The sequence below is a fragment of the Sceloporus occidentalis genome, unplaced genomic scaffold (genome assembly GCF_023333645.1).
Source record: "Sceloporus occidentalis isolate IW3139 unplaced genomic scaffold, rSceOcc1.0.p SCAF_216, whole genome shotgun sequence".
In the NCBI taxonomy this organism is placed as follows: domain Eukaryota; kingdom Metazoa; phylum Chordata; class Lepidosauria; order Squamata; family Phrynosomatidae; genus Sceloporus; species Sceloporus occidentalis.
This window is the reverse complement of record NW_028317196.1, coordinates 741,628-756,923: the sequence shown is the minus strand read 5'-3', so window position 1 is coordinate 756,923 and position 15,296 is coordinate 741,628. Positions and strand designations below refer to the sequence as shown.

At 53.0% G+C, this 15,296-nt stretch overlaps 1 protein-coding gene across 1 annotated transcript in view; it reads right to left on the bottom strand.

The window, feature by feature from the left end:
- LOC149277361 (voltage-dependent L-type calcium channel subunit alpha-1D-like) overlaps positions 1-14,564 on the bottom strand; it is a 53,231-nt gene extending 38,667 nt beyond the window's left edge. Inside the window, exons 1-2 of the mRNA XM_089503004.1 lie at positions 14,341-14,564; positions 13,767-13,872 (exon numbers count right to left, since the gene is read on the bottom strand). Of these exons, the coding sequence (XP_089359130.1) occupies positions 13,767-13,872; positions 14,341-14,516 (282 nt within the window). The 5' untranslated portion in view covers positions 14,517-14,564. The remainder of the gene's footprint in view (positions 1-13,766; positions 13,873-14,340) is intronic.
- Positions 14,565-15,296: the final 732 nt, after the last annotated feature.

The following is a 15,296-nucleotide window of genomic DNA, read 5'->3' as shown; positions in this document are numbered from 1 at the left end:
CAAAACACCGGAACCCCCAGAGACCCCAAAACACCAGAACCCCAGACACTTCCAGAGACCCCAAAACACCGGAACCCCCAGAGACCCCAAAACACCAGAACCCCCAGAGACCCCAAAACACCAGAACCCCCAGACACCCCAAAACACCAGAACCCCCAGACACCCCAAAACACCCAGACACCCCAAAACACCGGAACCCCCAGAGACCCCAAAACCCCCAGACACCCCAAAACACCGGAACCCCCAGAGACCCCAAAACACCAGAACCCCCAGACACCCCAAAACACCGGAACCCCCAGACACCCCAAAACACCGGAACCCCCAGAGACCCCAAAACACCGGAACCCCAACAAACACCGACACCCCAAAACCCGCAGACAGTGACACGCACATACATCAGAACACAGAGACGGAGCCTGTGGAACCGGGAGGATGAGAAGCTTTTCTTTTAATCTGTATTGTAAACAAATAAGAAGAAAAGTCGCTGTGAAGAGACCGCCGAGTCCTCGGTTTTTCTGTTTCTTCTCTGCTTTTGGTTCTCACCGGTATCAGATTTCCTCATCGAGGCCGAAGGACAACTAACTCTGGACTTATTTTTAGTCGCTGCTTTTTTCTCGATTTATATTTTTCAGGCGGTTTTCTGGATCGAGGACGTTCAGCGATTTCTGCAAATCGACCAAAAAAAACCAAAAACATTCGGAGGAGGAATTCCTCGCTTCGTTTTTGGTAAAAAAAATTTCTACCAAATTCCGTTTTCCTGCCTTTCCTTTCGGATTAAAACCTTTTTACATTCAGTCAACCGCCCTCCCACGCCCACTCACACCCTCCCACGCCCACTCACACCCTCCCACACCTTCTCACGCCCTCCCACACCTTCTCACGGCCTCCCACGCCCCCACTCACACCCTCTCACGCACACTCACACCCTCCCACACCTTCTCACGCCCTCCCACGCCCACTCACACCCTCCCACGCTCTCTCACACCCTCCCACGCTCACACCCTCCCACGCCTCCCACTCTCTCACACCCTCCCACGCCCTCTCACACCCTCCCACGCCCACTCACACCCTCCCACGCCCACTCACACCCTCCCACGCCCACTCACACCCTCCCACACCTTCTCACGCCCTCCCACGCCCACTCACACCTTCTCACGGCCTCCCACGCCCCCACTCACACCCTCTCACGCACACTCACACCCTCCCACACCTTCTCACGCCCTCCCACGCCCACTCACACCCTCCCACACCTTCTCACGCCCTCCCACGCCCACTCACACCCTCCCACGCTCTCTCACACCCTCCCACGCTCTCACACCCTCCCACGCCTCCCACTCTCTCACACCCTCCCACGCTCTCTCACACCCTCCCACGCTCTCACACCCTCCCACGCTCTCTCACACCCTCCCACGCTCTCTCACACCCTCCCACGCTCTCTCACACCCTCCCACGCTCTCACACCCTCCCACGCCTCCCACTCTCTCACACCCTCCCACGCTCTCTCACACCCTCCCACGCTCTCTCACACCCTCCCACGCTCTCTCACACCCTCCCACGCTCTCACACCCTCCCACGCCTCCCACTCTCTCACACCCTCCCACGCTCTCTCACACCCTCCCACGCCCCCAGCAGAAGAAGGAAGACAGAAGAACAAGAAGACGTTAACGTTTGCTGCAAAGGTGCCCCCCAGAAATTCAGGGGTATTTGTAAAAAGCATGGGTAATAATTTGGACACTAGGGGCCCGGGGGAGGACCGAGGGGCACCTGTCTGACCTCCTCATATCCTAACGAGGTGTAAGAATCATAAAGCCGCGGGGCAAATGTAACGACTCCCCGGGAGCGCACGGAACACGCGTGTAATAATGAGAACGCGCGGAATAATCCGACGGATATCGGCAGAAACATTCCGAATAAACGCAGGAGAAGCCGAGGACGTCGCGGACACAGAATGACGCGCTGAACGCTTATTTCATCGGCTTCTCATTCGCAGCTCATGGAGCGGCTGCCCTGATCGGGGCGGAATAAGAAGGAAAGGTCGTGAACACAAGAGCCTCGTTATTCCCCCCGAAACATTAAGCAGCGCCGGGCGCTCTCCGCCAGACAGCGAGGAGCCGGAATGCCGGGAATGCTCGCTTTCAGTGCTGACGTTTTCTGCCGCTGATGTTATCTCCCAACGGGTGTAAAAGGGCACAGAGGCTTCGCAGAGGGCAAAGGGGGCATTAATGGGTGCCCGGGGAGGGGGGTAATAGAAAACACGAGGGTGGAACCTCTATAAGCTTGTGCAGGAGCGCGTCGGGTATCACTCCGAGCCGGCCAAACGCAAGGGGCTCGGATCTGCTCTGCTTGGAGAACTTTTCTTCAAACACCAACGTTTTATTCACCTGCGTGGGTAAAAAACAAAGTTCTACCGGTATCCAACGCACGGGGGGCATCGCTTACACCTCCTCGCCCCGGTGACCGATAACTAAACAAGGCGAGCGAACGTGCGCAGCGATGGCCGGTGCCACAGAATCCAACGCATTTCTCATCTCTCGCTCACCTATGATTACAGAACCCTCTCTGATCCCGGCTCTCCCTCCTGCCAAGTCTGCAGACCCGGCCTTAAGCCCTGTTAGACATAGTCACAAGCCCCACTAGCCACATTGCCACCAGCCCCACTAGCCCCATAGCCACTAGCCCAGCGGACGAGGCATAAGGTGTACATGCGCATCCCACGGCGACTACCCCCCTTTCTTCTCTCCTTTCTACCTCAACTGGTTAAAAAAACAAAAGTGTCAGAAATACCAATTAACCCTTAAAATGAGAGGGTGCAGATGATTAATACAGTTCCAGCAAAAAGACGGCTGATTAGCCAGGAAATTGGGCAGAATTACCCATGAAACGGAACCTCGGTGAAAATGCATTTAAGGAGCATCCGGCAGCTCTCTCCGGCTTTCTTTTTGTTTATTCGGCCGATCATGCGCGTGAAGCGGGCGCAGAAAGCCCGACAATAAATGTGCCAGAAGTTAAAACCAAGGTCATTCTCAGCTGTTTACCAGATCAATGCCTGCCGCTTAGAACGGCGCCGATTGGTACCGGGTCTATAACAGAACCGGTAAAGGACTAAGAACCAAGAGCCCAAAAGAATTTGCAGATTTGGGGCCGTGTCGACATTACTGCGCGCCTGACGTGTCGGCAGATCGTCCGTGAAACGCCGACACCTACAACGCGCCGTGTAGTCGCTGCTCCCTGCTGCCGGCTCTTGGTGCGCGAGTGAGAATCGGGCCGATTATATCCTCCGTATCCGGGGTGGGAGTTCCGTCCCGGGGGAGATTTCTTTCAGGAAATAGTAAAAGCCGATGTGCCCGAGTGACCCGTGTATTGCATAACAGTCCTGCCCTGCTCTAAATTAAGGACTGGGGTTTCATGGGAAACATTCCGCGGGGAGATGATGGATGAGAAACAGACCGAGAGAGACCCGGAATGTGGAGATACAGAAATAATCGTTAAATGCGATGCGAGATAACGCCGTATCCAGCCGCTTCGCACAGGGACCCGTCACCTAAACTGCGTGACGTGTAATACGCGGAGCTGATGGATGAACAGCAAGTGTATGGAACGTGAAACGTGTTTAATCTGTAGGTTATTTATACCCCACCGCTGGGATCACAAAGTACCCGCGGCCTTTTATCCTGCTTTCTGCGGAGCCCTATAAATCCCAGTCATTGCAACGTTTAGGAGACAGAGCCCTGTAACAAACACCACGAGCGCAAGCTGCAGGATAACGGAACCGCGCGTCCTAAATAAACCACTCTAATTAGTGGCTGGAATCCGACCCCCCAAACATATTTTAATTGGTTTTTCACAACATATGTAGAATCCAAACATGTAACGTCCCGAAATCTCTTAATGTTTACAGATAACAACTTTATTCCTGCTAACTCCCCCAAACTATATCGCCAGCACATACTGTAGTGATGCGTTGCCGACGCGGATAGGAGGATATGTATCAGAGCCTGGAGACGCGCTTGCTTCCGTGGACCCCTAACTCCCGAGATGCCGGCTGGGAGTCCTGGGAGTCACTGGTTGGCTGCACATAATCCTTCAGCTCGTAAATACCCTGAATTCTTTATTTTTTTTGGGGGGGGGGCTTTTTTTTTTTTTACATGTTTTTCTCTTTGGTGGACGCTGCTTGTTTTGACCGTTTTTACGGGCGGTTACCGCGCTGTCGCCAAACGGTCCCCATTAAGGGTCTCCGTGAGACGGAGTTAATCACCCCGCGAGTATTTCTCACTGTAAATAAAGTGCCTCCGTATCGGCTGCCCGGTCCGATGAAGCAGAAAGCAGGATTTTTTCTGCCTGCGCGGAATGGATGAGCTTCTGCCGGTTTCGGGGCCGGCGGCGATCCCATCGGCGGCTGCTTTCACGTCCGCATTTAAGTCAACAAAGAGCAGGTGCTGGAGCGCACTCACAATGTGCTTTTATTACCAGCAATGACCCCATCGCACTGATTCCGAGTAACGCGCGGCCGGGAGGGCATCGCCACGGATACCGGCAATCGCTTTACTTCTGGACTCGGGGAAAAAAGATTTTCCTAAACAAAAAAAAGTAAAGAGTGAAATCTGGCACTTAAAGTGCAGACACCGGCTGCATTACAGAGGAGCCCGAGAATCCACCGGCGGGCCGGAGACAGAGTGCAGAGACATTCACGGCGAGACAGCCTCACTCCAGCCATTACGTGACAGCACGCTGGCGAGACAGCCTCACTCCAGCCATTACGTGACAGCACGCTGGCGAGACAGCCTCACTCCAGCCATTACGTGACAGCACGCTGGCGAGACAGCCTCACTCCAGCCATTACGTGACAGCACGCTGGCGAGACAGCCTCACTCCAGCCATTACGTGACAGCACGCTGGCGAGACAGCCTCACTCCAGCCATTACGTGACAGCACGCTGGCGAGACGTATTAGCCATATGATCTTAAGGCCTAAAGGAGAGAGTTAATGATAAATGGTATAGGGAGAAGGCTGAAGGCTACAGGACCATGTTATCCCGGCCCCGGACCGGCCCGCAGCAACTATGCACCGATTCAGTAACCCGGGACAAACATTTGGCACAGTTTACTGCAGGGTGAGTACGGCTGCCACGAGGCGATGGAGTTTTACCATACAGAAAATAACCAGATTAGGCGGCCGTGAGCCGAGTGCGAAGGACGGGACAGGGAGCCGAGGCGGCTACCTGCGAGAGCGCAAATAATGCAAGGTGACAGCGCGGGGTTATTTCAGGATAAAAACGGAGTTCTGTTAAAAATGCCGCGTTTGGCTTCGTTCCTTCTCCCCGGAGCTCAATGACAGAAAGGACAAGCGACAGAGAGACAATAACACGGAGAGACAAAATGTGAAAAAAGAGAGACAGAGAGAGAGCGCTAAGAGGAGAAACAGAGGGAGAGTGCTAAGAAACGAAAAAAGAGAGCCCTGAGAGGAAAGGAGCCGAAGAGAGACTGCTAAGGGAAGAAATACAAAGAGACTGCGCTACAGAAAGAGGAGCAGAGAGAGAGAGAGCGAGAAGGAGAGAGAGAGCTAGAGTGAGAAGGTGAGACAGGAGAGATAAATCGCATGCGAGAGCTAGAGAGAGAAGGAGAGAGAGAGAGAAAGAGAAAGAGAGAGAGAAGGAGAGAGAGAGAGAAAGAGAAAGAGAGAGAGAAGGAGAGAGAGAGAGAAAGAGAGAGAGAATGTTAAATCCAAAGTAATCTGTTTTAGAGACCTCTGTAAAATGTGAACGCTAAACAATGTGATCCTCAGATACCGAGCGAGACCCCCGCCGGGTTTAATATCAGGAGACAGTCCCTGTAAGAGGCAATAAAAAGCTGTCCTCCTCCACGAGTTTCACGCTCTCCCCCCCTTCAGCCTCCTCCTGCAGAGTCGCAGGCCGTCACTTTTACTTGGTTTTCCAGCGTCAGAGACCCAATGACATTTCCAGAATACTGTCATCACTGGACGGCACGGGGCCACTGAGTTAGAGCGCGGGGCCACTGAGCTAGAGCGCGGGGCCACTGAGTTAGAGCCCGGGGCCACTGAGCTAGAGCGCGGGAACACTGAGTTAGAGCGCGGGGCCACTGAGTTAGAGCGCGGGGCCACTGAGTTAGAGCGCGGGGCCACTGAGTTAGAGCTCTAAGCATGCATCCCCTATGGAATGTACCATTGGAAACAAAGAACTTAAAGAGACAGCGCCTTCCATACAGGACTCTCACTTATACTCAGGTACTCCTGCCCACTCACGTTACCATACAAAGGGCCCGGGGCAGGAGGGGGGGTAAGGGGCAGATGCCAAATGGAGTGGGGGGGCCGCACAGCACACACCCCTCCGTATCCTAAAAACAAGTCAGTAAAGCGTAACAGGGAACGGAAATAAACCCTTTTTCCGTTTAAATCCCAGGAAAGTTTAAAACGATGGATCAGAAGCTGCGACCCCGGAGCCAGAAACAACAACAACAACAACAACAACAACAATATAACAAAAACAACAAACAGCCATCCATCTTCCGAATGCCTTTATATACGGCTTTAGCCTTTTATCGCTTAAAATCTTTAGTTCATCTCCCAAAAAAGGGCCCAAAAAATGAGATTTTGGGAGTTGAGCTAAATTTTGTAACAACCAACTGGAGGGGGAACGTCTCTCCCGGGGGGATTATACAGAACGCTGGCCAAATAATGTCCGGACGAGCCGGTCCTGCCGCGGGCTCCCCGGATTTCCCTCCTTACACCCCGACAACGATCTATTCTCCATCCATCCTCCGGCACCGCGGTCCGCGAAACCAGCGGCAGCCCCTCCAAAACCGGACAACGGATTCCTTTCAATGTAAACGGGGCGCGCTATCTACACACCGAGATCTAATCAAACTCCTAAAATTAGCCGACCGGCCCCCCCAACGCCTGCCTTTCACCCCCACAGGGAATGCGGCTCCATCACTTAGCCGTCGCGCTGCTCGGAATTAAACATAACAATCCCGTGGCTTCTGAATAATATTTGTCTTAAATATAAGCAATTACTGCTTTAAGGATCCTGTGAGATGGAAGCAACGATGCTGAAACATAACAAAAAAATCCACGCCGCATTCCGGGCGCGTCCGAGGAATCTGCCCAAAACCCCTCAGAATGGGTGCGTAAAGGAGAACAACGGGCCGAGAGTCCCCGATGCGCTGTGTGCGTCAATAACATTACTACTACTACTAATAATAATGATTATTAATATAATAATAAGAACTAATATTAATATAATACCAATGATGAACATTAATATAATAATATTAAATCTTAATAACAATGAATATTAATAGCAATCAATAATTATAAATAAATATAACAGTATAAAAAAACATAACAATAATAATGAATATTAATATAATAATCAATATTAATAAAAAAAACAACAACCAGATGGGGCAGAGAAAACACTAATAGGGCAGCAGAGAGCTAAAAAACGATAACCGGAGCGTTAGCGAACTCGTCTGGTGATCCAACCCTCTAAAAACCTCACACAATAAACGCAAATTACAGCAACCGGCACTATAAATGCCCCTCGCTGCGTTCCCTCTCATTATCCAATACTTAAATACCCCCCCACGTGTGCTATAAACGCGCATGTTTTCTGGGTGTGGATACAAAAATTCTAAGCGACCTAATGAGTGTTTAGCCAGCGAATACTATGTTTCATACAGTAATTACACGCTACGCTTCCAACTCCGGGGCGCGATCATCGAGAGCGAGCGTCTCTCTCCGCCGCGCAATCATTGACAGCGAGCGTCTCTCTCGGGCGGCGCGATCATTGAGAGCGAGTGTCTCTCTCTCCGGCGGCGCGATCATTGAGAGCGTCTCTCTCTCCGTCAGCGCGATCATTGACAGCGAGCGTCTCTCTCTCTCCAGCGGCGTGATCATTGAGAGCGTCTCTCTCTCTCCGTCAGCGCGCTCATTGAGAGCGTCTCTCTCTCCGTCAGCGCGATCATTGACAGCGAGCGTCTCTCTCTCTCCAGCGGCACGATCATTGAGAGCGTCTCTCTCTCTCCGTCAGCGCGCTCATTGAGAGCGTCTCTCTCTCCGGCGGCGCGATCATTGAGAGCGTCTCTCTCTCTCCAGCGGCGCGATCATTGAGAGCGTCTCTCTCTCCGTCAGCGCGATCATTGAGAGCGTCTCTCTCTCCGGCGGCGCGATCATTGAGGGCGTCTCTCTCTCCGTCAGTGCGATCATTGAGAGCGTCTCTCTCTCCGTCAGCGCGATCATTGAGAGTGTCTCTCTCTCCGTCAGCGCGATCATTGAGAGCGTCTCTCTCTCCGTCAGCGCGATCATTGAGAGCGTCTCTCACTCTCCGTCAGCGCGCTCATTGAGAGCGTCTCTCTCTCCGGCGGCGCGATCATTGAGAGCGTCTCTCTCTCCGGCGGCGCGATCATTGAGAGCGTCTCTCTCTCCGGCGGCGCGATCATTGAGAGCGTATCTCTCTCTCCAGCGGCGCGATCATTGAGAGCGTCTCTCTCTCTCCGTCAGCGCGATCATTGAGAGCGTCTCTCTCTCCGGCGGCGCGATCATTGAGAGCGTCTCTCTCTCCGTCAGCGCGATCATTGAGAGCGTCTCTCTCTCCGTCAGCGCGATCATTGAGAGCGTCTCTCTCTCCGTCAGCGCGATCATTGAGAGCGTCTCTCTCTCCGGCGGCGCGATCATTGAGAGCGTCTCTCTCTCCGGCGGCGCGATCATTGAGAGCGTCTCTCTCTCCGGCGGCGCGATCATTGAGAGCGTCTCTCTCTCCGGCGGCGCGATCATTGAGAGCGTCTCTCTCTCCGTCAGCGCGATCATTGAGAGCGTCTCTCTCCAGCGGCGCGATCATTGAGAGCGTCTCTCTCTCTCCGTCAGCGCGATCATTGAGAGCGTCTCTCTCTCCGGCGGCGCGATCATTGAGAGCGTCTCTCTCTCCGTCAGCGCGATCATTGAGAGCGTCTCTCTCTCCGGCAGCGCGATCATTGAGAGCGTCTCTCTCTCCGGCAGCGCGATCATTGAGAGCGTCTCTCTCTCCGGCAGCGCGATCATTGAGAGCGTCTCTCTCTCCGGCGGCGCGATCATTGACAGCGAGCGTCTCTCTCCGGCGGCGCGATCATTGAGAGCGTCTCTCTCTCCGTCAGCGCGATCATTGAGAGCGTCTCTCTCTCCGTCAGCGCGATCATTGAGAGCGTCTCTCTCTCCGTCAGCGCGATCATTGAGAGCGTCTCTCTCTCTCCGTCAGCGCGATCATTGAGAGCGTCTCTCTCTCCGGCGGCGCGATCATTGAGAGCGTCTCTCTCTCCGTCAGCGCGATCATTGAGAGCGTCTCTCTCTCCGGCAGCGCGATCATTGAGAGCGTCTCTCTCCGGCGGCGCGATCATTGAGAGCGTCTCTCTCTCCGGCGGCGCGATCATTGAGAGCGTCTCTCTCTCCGTCAGCGCGATCATTGACAGCGAGCGTCTCTCTCTCTCCAGCGGCGTGATCATTGAGAGCGTCTCTCTCTCTCCGTCAGCGCGCTCATTGAGAGCGTCTCTCTCTCCGTCAGCGCGATCATTGACAGCGAGCGTCTCTCTCTCTCCAGCGGCACGATCATTGAGAGTGTCTCTCTCTCTCCGTCAGCGCGCTCATTGAGAGCGTCTCTCTCTCCGGCGGCGCGATCATTGAGAGCGTCTCTCTCTCCGTCAGCGCGATCATTGAGAGCGTCTCTCTCTCCGGCGGCGCGATCATTGAGGGCGTCTCTCTCTCCGTCAGTGCGATCATTGAGAGCGTCTCTCTCTCCGTCAGCGCGATCATTGAGAGTGTCTCTCTCTCCGTCAGCGCGATCATTGAGAGCGTCTCTCTCTCCGTCAGCGCGATCATTGAGAGCGTCTCTCACTCTCCGTCAGCGCGATCATTGAGAGCGTCTCTCTCTCCGGCGGCGCGATCATTGAGAGCGTCTCTCTCTCCGGCGGCGCGATCATTGAGAGCGTATCTCTCTCTCCAGCGGCGCGATCATTGAGAGCGTCTCTCTCTCTCCGTCAGCGCGATCATTGAGAGCGTCTCTCTCTCCGGCGGCGCGATCATTGAGAGCGTCTCTCTCTCCGTCAGCGCGATCATTGAGAGCGTCTCTCTCTCCGTCAGCGCGATCATTGAGAGCGTCTCTCTCTCCGTCGGCGCGATCATTGAGAGCGTCTCTCTCTCCGGCGGCGCGATCATTGAGAGCGTCTCTCTCTCCGGCGGCGCGATCATTGAGAGCGTCTCTCTCTCCGGCGGCGCGATCATTGAGAGCGTCTCTCTCTCCGGCGGCGCGATCATTGAGAGCGTCTCTCTCTCCGTCAGCGCGATCATTGAGAGCATCTCTCTCCAGCGGCGCGATCATTGAGAGCGTCTCTCTCTCTCCGTCAGCGCGATCATTGAGAGCGTCTCTCTCTCCGGCGGCGCGATCATTGAGAGCGTCTCTCTCTCCGTCAGCGCGATCATTGAGAGCGTCTCTCTCTCCGCCGCGCAATCATTGACAGCGAGCGTCTCTCTCGGGCGGCGCGATCATTGAGAGCGAGTGTCTCTCTCTCCGGCGGCGCGATCATTGAGAGCGTCTCTCTCTCCGTCAGCGCGATCATTGACAGCGAGCGTCTCTCTCTCTCCAGCGGCGCGATCATTGAGAGCGTCTCTCTCTCTCCGGCGGCGCGATCATTGAGAGCGTCTCTCTCTCCGTCAGCGCGATCATTGACAGCGAGCGTCTCTCTCTCTCCAGCGGCGCGATCATTGAGAGCGTCTCTCTCTCTCCGTCAGCGCGCTCATTGAGAGCGTCTCTCTCTCCGTCGGCGCGATCATTGACAGCGAGCGTCTCTCTCTCTCCAGCGGCACGATCATTGAGAGCGTCTCTCTCTCTCCGTCAGCGCGCTCATTGAGAGCGTCTCTCTCTCCGGCGGCGCGATCATTGAGAGCGTCTCTCTCTCTCCAGCGGCGCGATCATTGAGAGCGTCTCTCTCTCCGTCAGCGCGATCATTGAGAGCGTCTCTCTCTCCGGCGGCGCGATCATTGAGGGCGTCTCTCTCTCCGTCAGTGCGATCATTGAGAGCGTCTCTCTCTCCGTCAGCGCGATCATTGAGAGTGTCTCTCTCTCCGTCAGCGCGATCATTGAGAGCGTCTCTCTCTCCGTCAGCGCGCTCATTGAGAGCGTCTCTCACTCTCCGTCAGCGCGCTCATTGAGAGCGTCTCTCTCTCCGGCGGCGCGATCATTGAGAGCGTCTCTCTCTCCGGCGGCGCGATCATTGAGAGCGTCTCTCTCTCCGGCGGCGCGATCATTGAGAGCGTATCTCTCTCTCCAGCGGCGCGATCATTGAGAGCGTCTCTCTCTCTCCGTCAGCGCGATCATTGAGAGCGTCTCTCTCTCCGGCGGCGCGATCATTGAGAGCGTCTCTCTCTCCGTCAGCGCGATCATTGAGAGCGTCTCTCTCTCCGTCAGCGCGATCATTGAGAGCGTCTCTCTCTCCGTCAGCGCGATCATTGAGAGCGTCTCTCTCTCCGTCAGCGCGATCATTGAGAGCGTCTCTCTCTCCGGCGGCGCGATCATTGACAGCGAGCGTCTCTCTCCGTCAGCGCGATCATTGAGAGCGTCTCTCTCTCCGTCAGCGCGATCATTGAGAGCGTCTCTCTCTCCGGCAGCGCGATCATTGAGAGCGTCTCTCTCTCCGTCAGCGCGATCATTGAGAGCGTCTCTCTCTCCGGCAGCGCGATCATTGAGAGCGTCTCTCTCTCCGGCGGCGCGATCATTGACAGCGAGCGTCTCTCTCCGGCGGCGCGATCATTGAGAGCGTCTCTCTCTCCGTCAGCGCGATCATTGAGAGCGTCTCTCTCTCCGTCAGCGCGATCATTGAGAGCGTCTCTCTCTCCGGCGGCGCGATCATTGACAGCGAGCGTCTCTCTCCGGCGGCGCGATCATTGAGAGTGAGCGTCTCTCTCTCGGGCCGCGCTCTCGCTCACCTCTGTGCTTTTATCTCGCTGAATTATGTTTTATTAACGGGAAGGATTTCAAGTACATTTATTTCTAGAGTTTTTAAAACAAAAAACGCGAGCTCTTGGCAGCTTTCAATGACCCCAAAAATAACGGATTATCCGAAAGAAGAGCGGAGGTTTGGTAAATACGGAAATTTAGAGGTGGAAAGACTCTTGACTTTAATTGGATAAAACACCCCCCCCCCCCCGAAATAAATGAATAAAAAAAACACAGAATCTGAACGGCGTGATAATTACGGTCTCGGTAACGTTCTTTCTAGCAAACACGGCTTGTGATCTTTAACACCTCCGAGTACGATCTGGGAAATAAGAATAATATATTCAGCGGGACTATTTATAGAAACCCCAGGGAAAGGTGGCTGTACTTGGATCAGAAAGCCGGGGGAGGGGGGGGGGGATTATAGCGAGACCCCCGGCGACGAAGAAGATGCAGTATGTAATAAGACGCGCCTCCGTCACACATCCTGCGGCGCCGGAAGGGTTAATCCTGGGGGGCAGGTATAGTTCGCTGGAGGCCGTCGGGGTATTTGAAGAACCGGGGCTGGATCACTTTCACAGGATTAAGATTAATACAAAGAGGGTGCCTTCTCTGCTGGTCCCTGGCCCTTGTAACAACCTCAATGCAACAAAAAGTAGCAATTCCCAATAAACTATTTTAGTCCCAACGCAAACTGCTAGGCGCCCATATCGTAAAGTAATGCCATGAATTATTTAATAACCCGGAGCATACGAGACAAACAGGCACGGCGATGACACGCGACACGCGACACGCGGCTAACCCTGTGCCCTAATTCATTTACAGATAAGCCTCCTGAAGCCTTAATCCCAGCGGCTCGTCTACCTGCTAGCAATTAAATAAAGAAATCACATTAACCGGCTGCAGGTGAAATCAAATCGCTCCTGTATTTAACACAAAGACGGGAAAAAGCCTGAATTATTCCACCCCGTGAATTCACCCACTTAAAGGGACCCTGCTTGTGTTACACACCGAGCCCCCCGGCTCTCACAAGGGCCGGAATATGTTCCTCCATATATTCTCTATTACCATCTGCCGTCGGGAGCGCTCAGGGGCCGGCGGAAACCCCAAAGCACCGGGGTAACGGTCCCAAGAAAAAAAAGCATTTCCAAACACTGCAAAAACGACCGTTCAAAAGTTTGGGGTCACTTAGAAATGTCCTCGTTTTTGAAAGAAAAGCAGATTTTGCCAATAAAATAACATGAAATGGATCAGAAATCCAGCGCAGACGGGGTTAATGTTGTAAATGACTATTGTAGCTGAATTAATCGAATCTCTTCATAGGCGTATAGAGACCCTTTATCACTCCCATCACTCCTGTGTTCCAATGGCCCTTTATCACTCCCATCACTCCTGGGTTCCAATGGCCCTTTATCACTCCCATCACTCCTGGGTTCCAATGGCCCTTTATCACTCCCATCACTCCTGGGTTCCAATGGCCCTTTATCACTCCCATCACTCCTGTGTTCCAATGGCACGCTGTGTTCGCTGATCCAAGTTTCAGTTTAAAAGGCTAATTGATGGTTAAAAAACTCTTCTGTAATTTATTTACAGCCAGAAATGTCCTAATTTTCCATGAAAGTGACCCCAAAATTTTGCACGGTGGTGGATTTCCGCTTGCCTTTGCTTTTTAGATCTGAGGAAGAAAATGTTCCCGTTAGACATGGAAGCAGTTCCAAAGTGTGGCCCCTCTGCGTCGGATTTAGCCAAATGGTGCCGCGTAGGACAGACGGAAAGCGGGGGCACCTACCAGGTTGTGGTTGGTTGAGTTGGAATCATCTTCAGGGAAAGGGATATAAACAGCTAAGGCCACGCAATTGGCGAAAATAGCCACTAGTATAAAGATGTCAAACGGTCTGGGTGCACGATGGGTTAAGGCCACAACACAGACATCATGCGACTAAACCCCCATTTCTATGGTGTTTCATCCTCAGCCAATAGGAAGCTGCTCCCCCAGCATAGAACATGGGAAATAAGAGCACTGGATACTCTGGGGGGAGACCGCGATTAATTAAAGGAGTAGAAAAGTCTGATACATGAATAATACATTATTAAAATTCACATAATTAAGATATCTGTGGGAGCATACTGGCTGTAACGCTCTCTACTTCCTGTTATGTTCAGGAAGTGACCCATAAACATTTGCAAACTAAACCCTCTTCCCCGCCATATACACTTTCAAAGAACGTAAATACAGCCTTTTTTTTTGCTTTTCATGGTATTTTGACCCAAACATATAATTAGACAAACGTAACACATTGATGACTGAGCTCGGAAAGGTCAAACGCAGAAGCGCTTCCCCCGGCCGTCGCAGGAAAGGATACTTCCACTCCACTATGCTGATGCAGGCTCTGCGGATGGGGTTATTGAGGGACAGGCAGAAGAGGGCCCGGCTCGCTCGGTTGTTGGTGGATCCGCCGCCCTGCTTCTTGCTCTTCGCATACTGCTGCCGTTTCTTTTGGGACAGCGATCCTACGGGCAGGGGTTCCGTGCCGCTCATGTTCTGGGCAGCCTTGGCTTGTCTGGCAGCATCGATCGCAGCTTGCCAGGAAAGGACGGTCTGTTTGGACGGACCTTTAGGCTGTAGAGCTGCCCCGTCAACAGCAACTGGGATCCGGGGGCTACTTGCATAGTTTGCCTCTGTGAATAGACAGATACTGGATAATAAATAACAATGATAATAATAATAACAATAATTATAATAATAACAACAATAATAATAATAATGATAATAATGACAATAATAATAATAACAACAACAACAACGACAATAATATTATAAAGGGACGGCTGATCCGGTCCGCAGGAGCCTCATCTGCCTAAGCTTCATAACTAAACAGAAAACTCTGGTTAAATAAAATGGGGCGGGCGAATAAGGGTTAATTCTAGTGCAATTTGTTTAAAGTGATGAGGTCACCATAGCAACCAGTGGACCAATCTTGCTATTTGCTCCAATGTTACCCCCCCCCCCCGGAATCCTTCTGTATACAGAACCGAGAGCTCTCCGAGGTGCTGAAAGGCCATGCGGGTTAAGCATAAAAGGGGAATCTGCAACGGGGGATCCAGGGCGTTCTGTCGGTCGCTATGGCGACTGCATCACTTTAAACATCTTGCACCAGAATTCCCGATTTCACAGCGGGCTCTTTTTTATTTTACACCAAGAGAGGATCTGTGGGGTTTTTCTATGTCAAGCTTTATTTTTATCTAAAGCCGGGATGACTAACCCCAGAACCCTAAAACGAGATCAGAATCCCTGAATCCCGGATTCCCGTTGCACCAT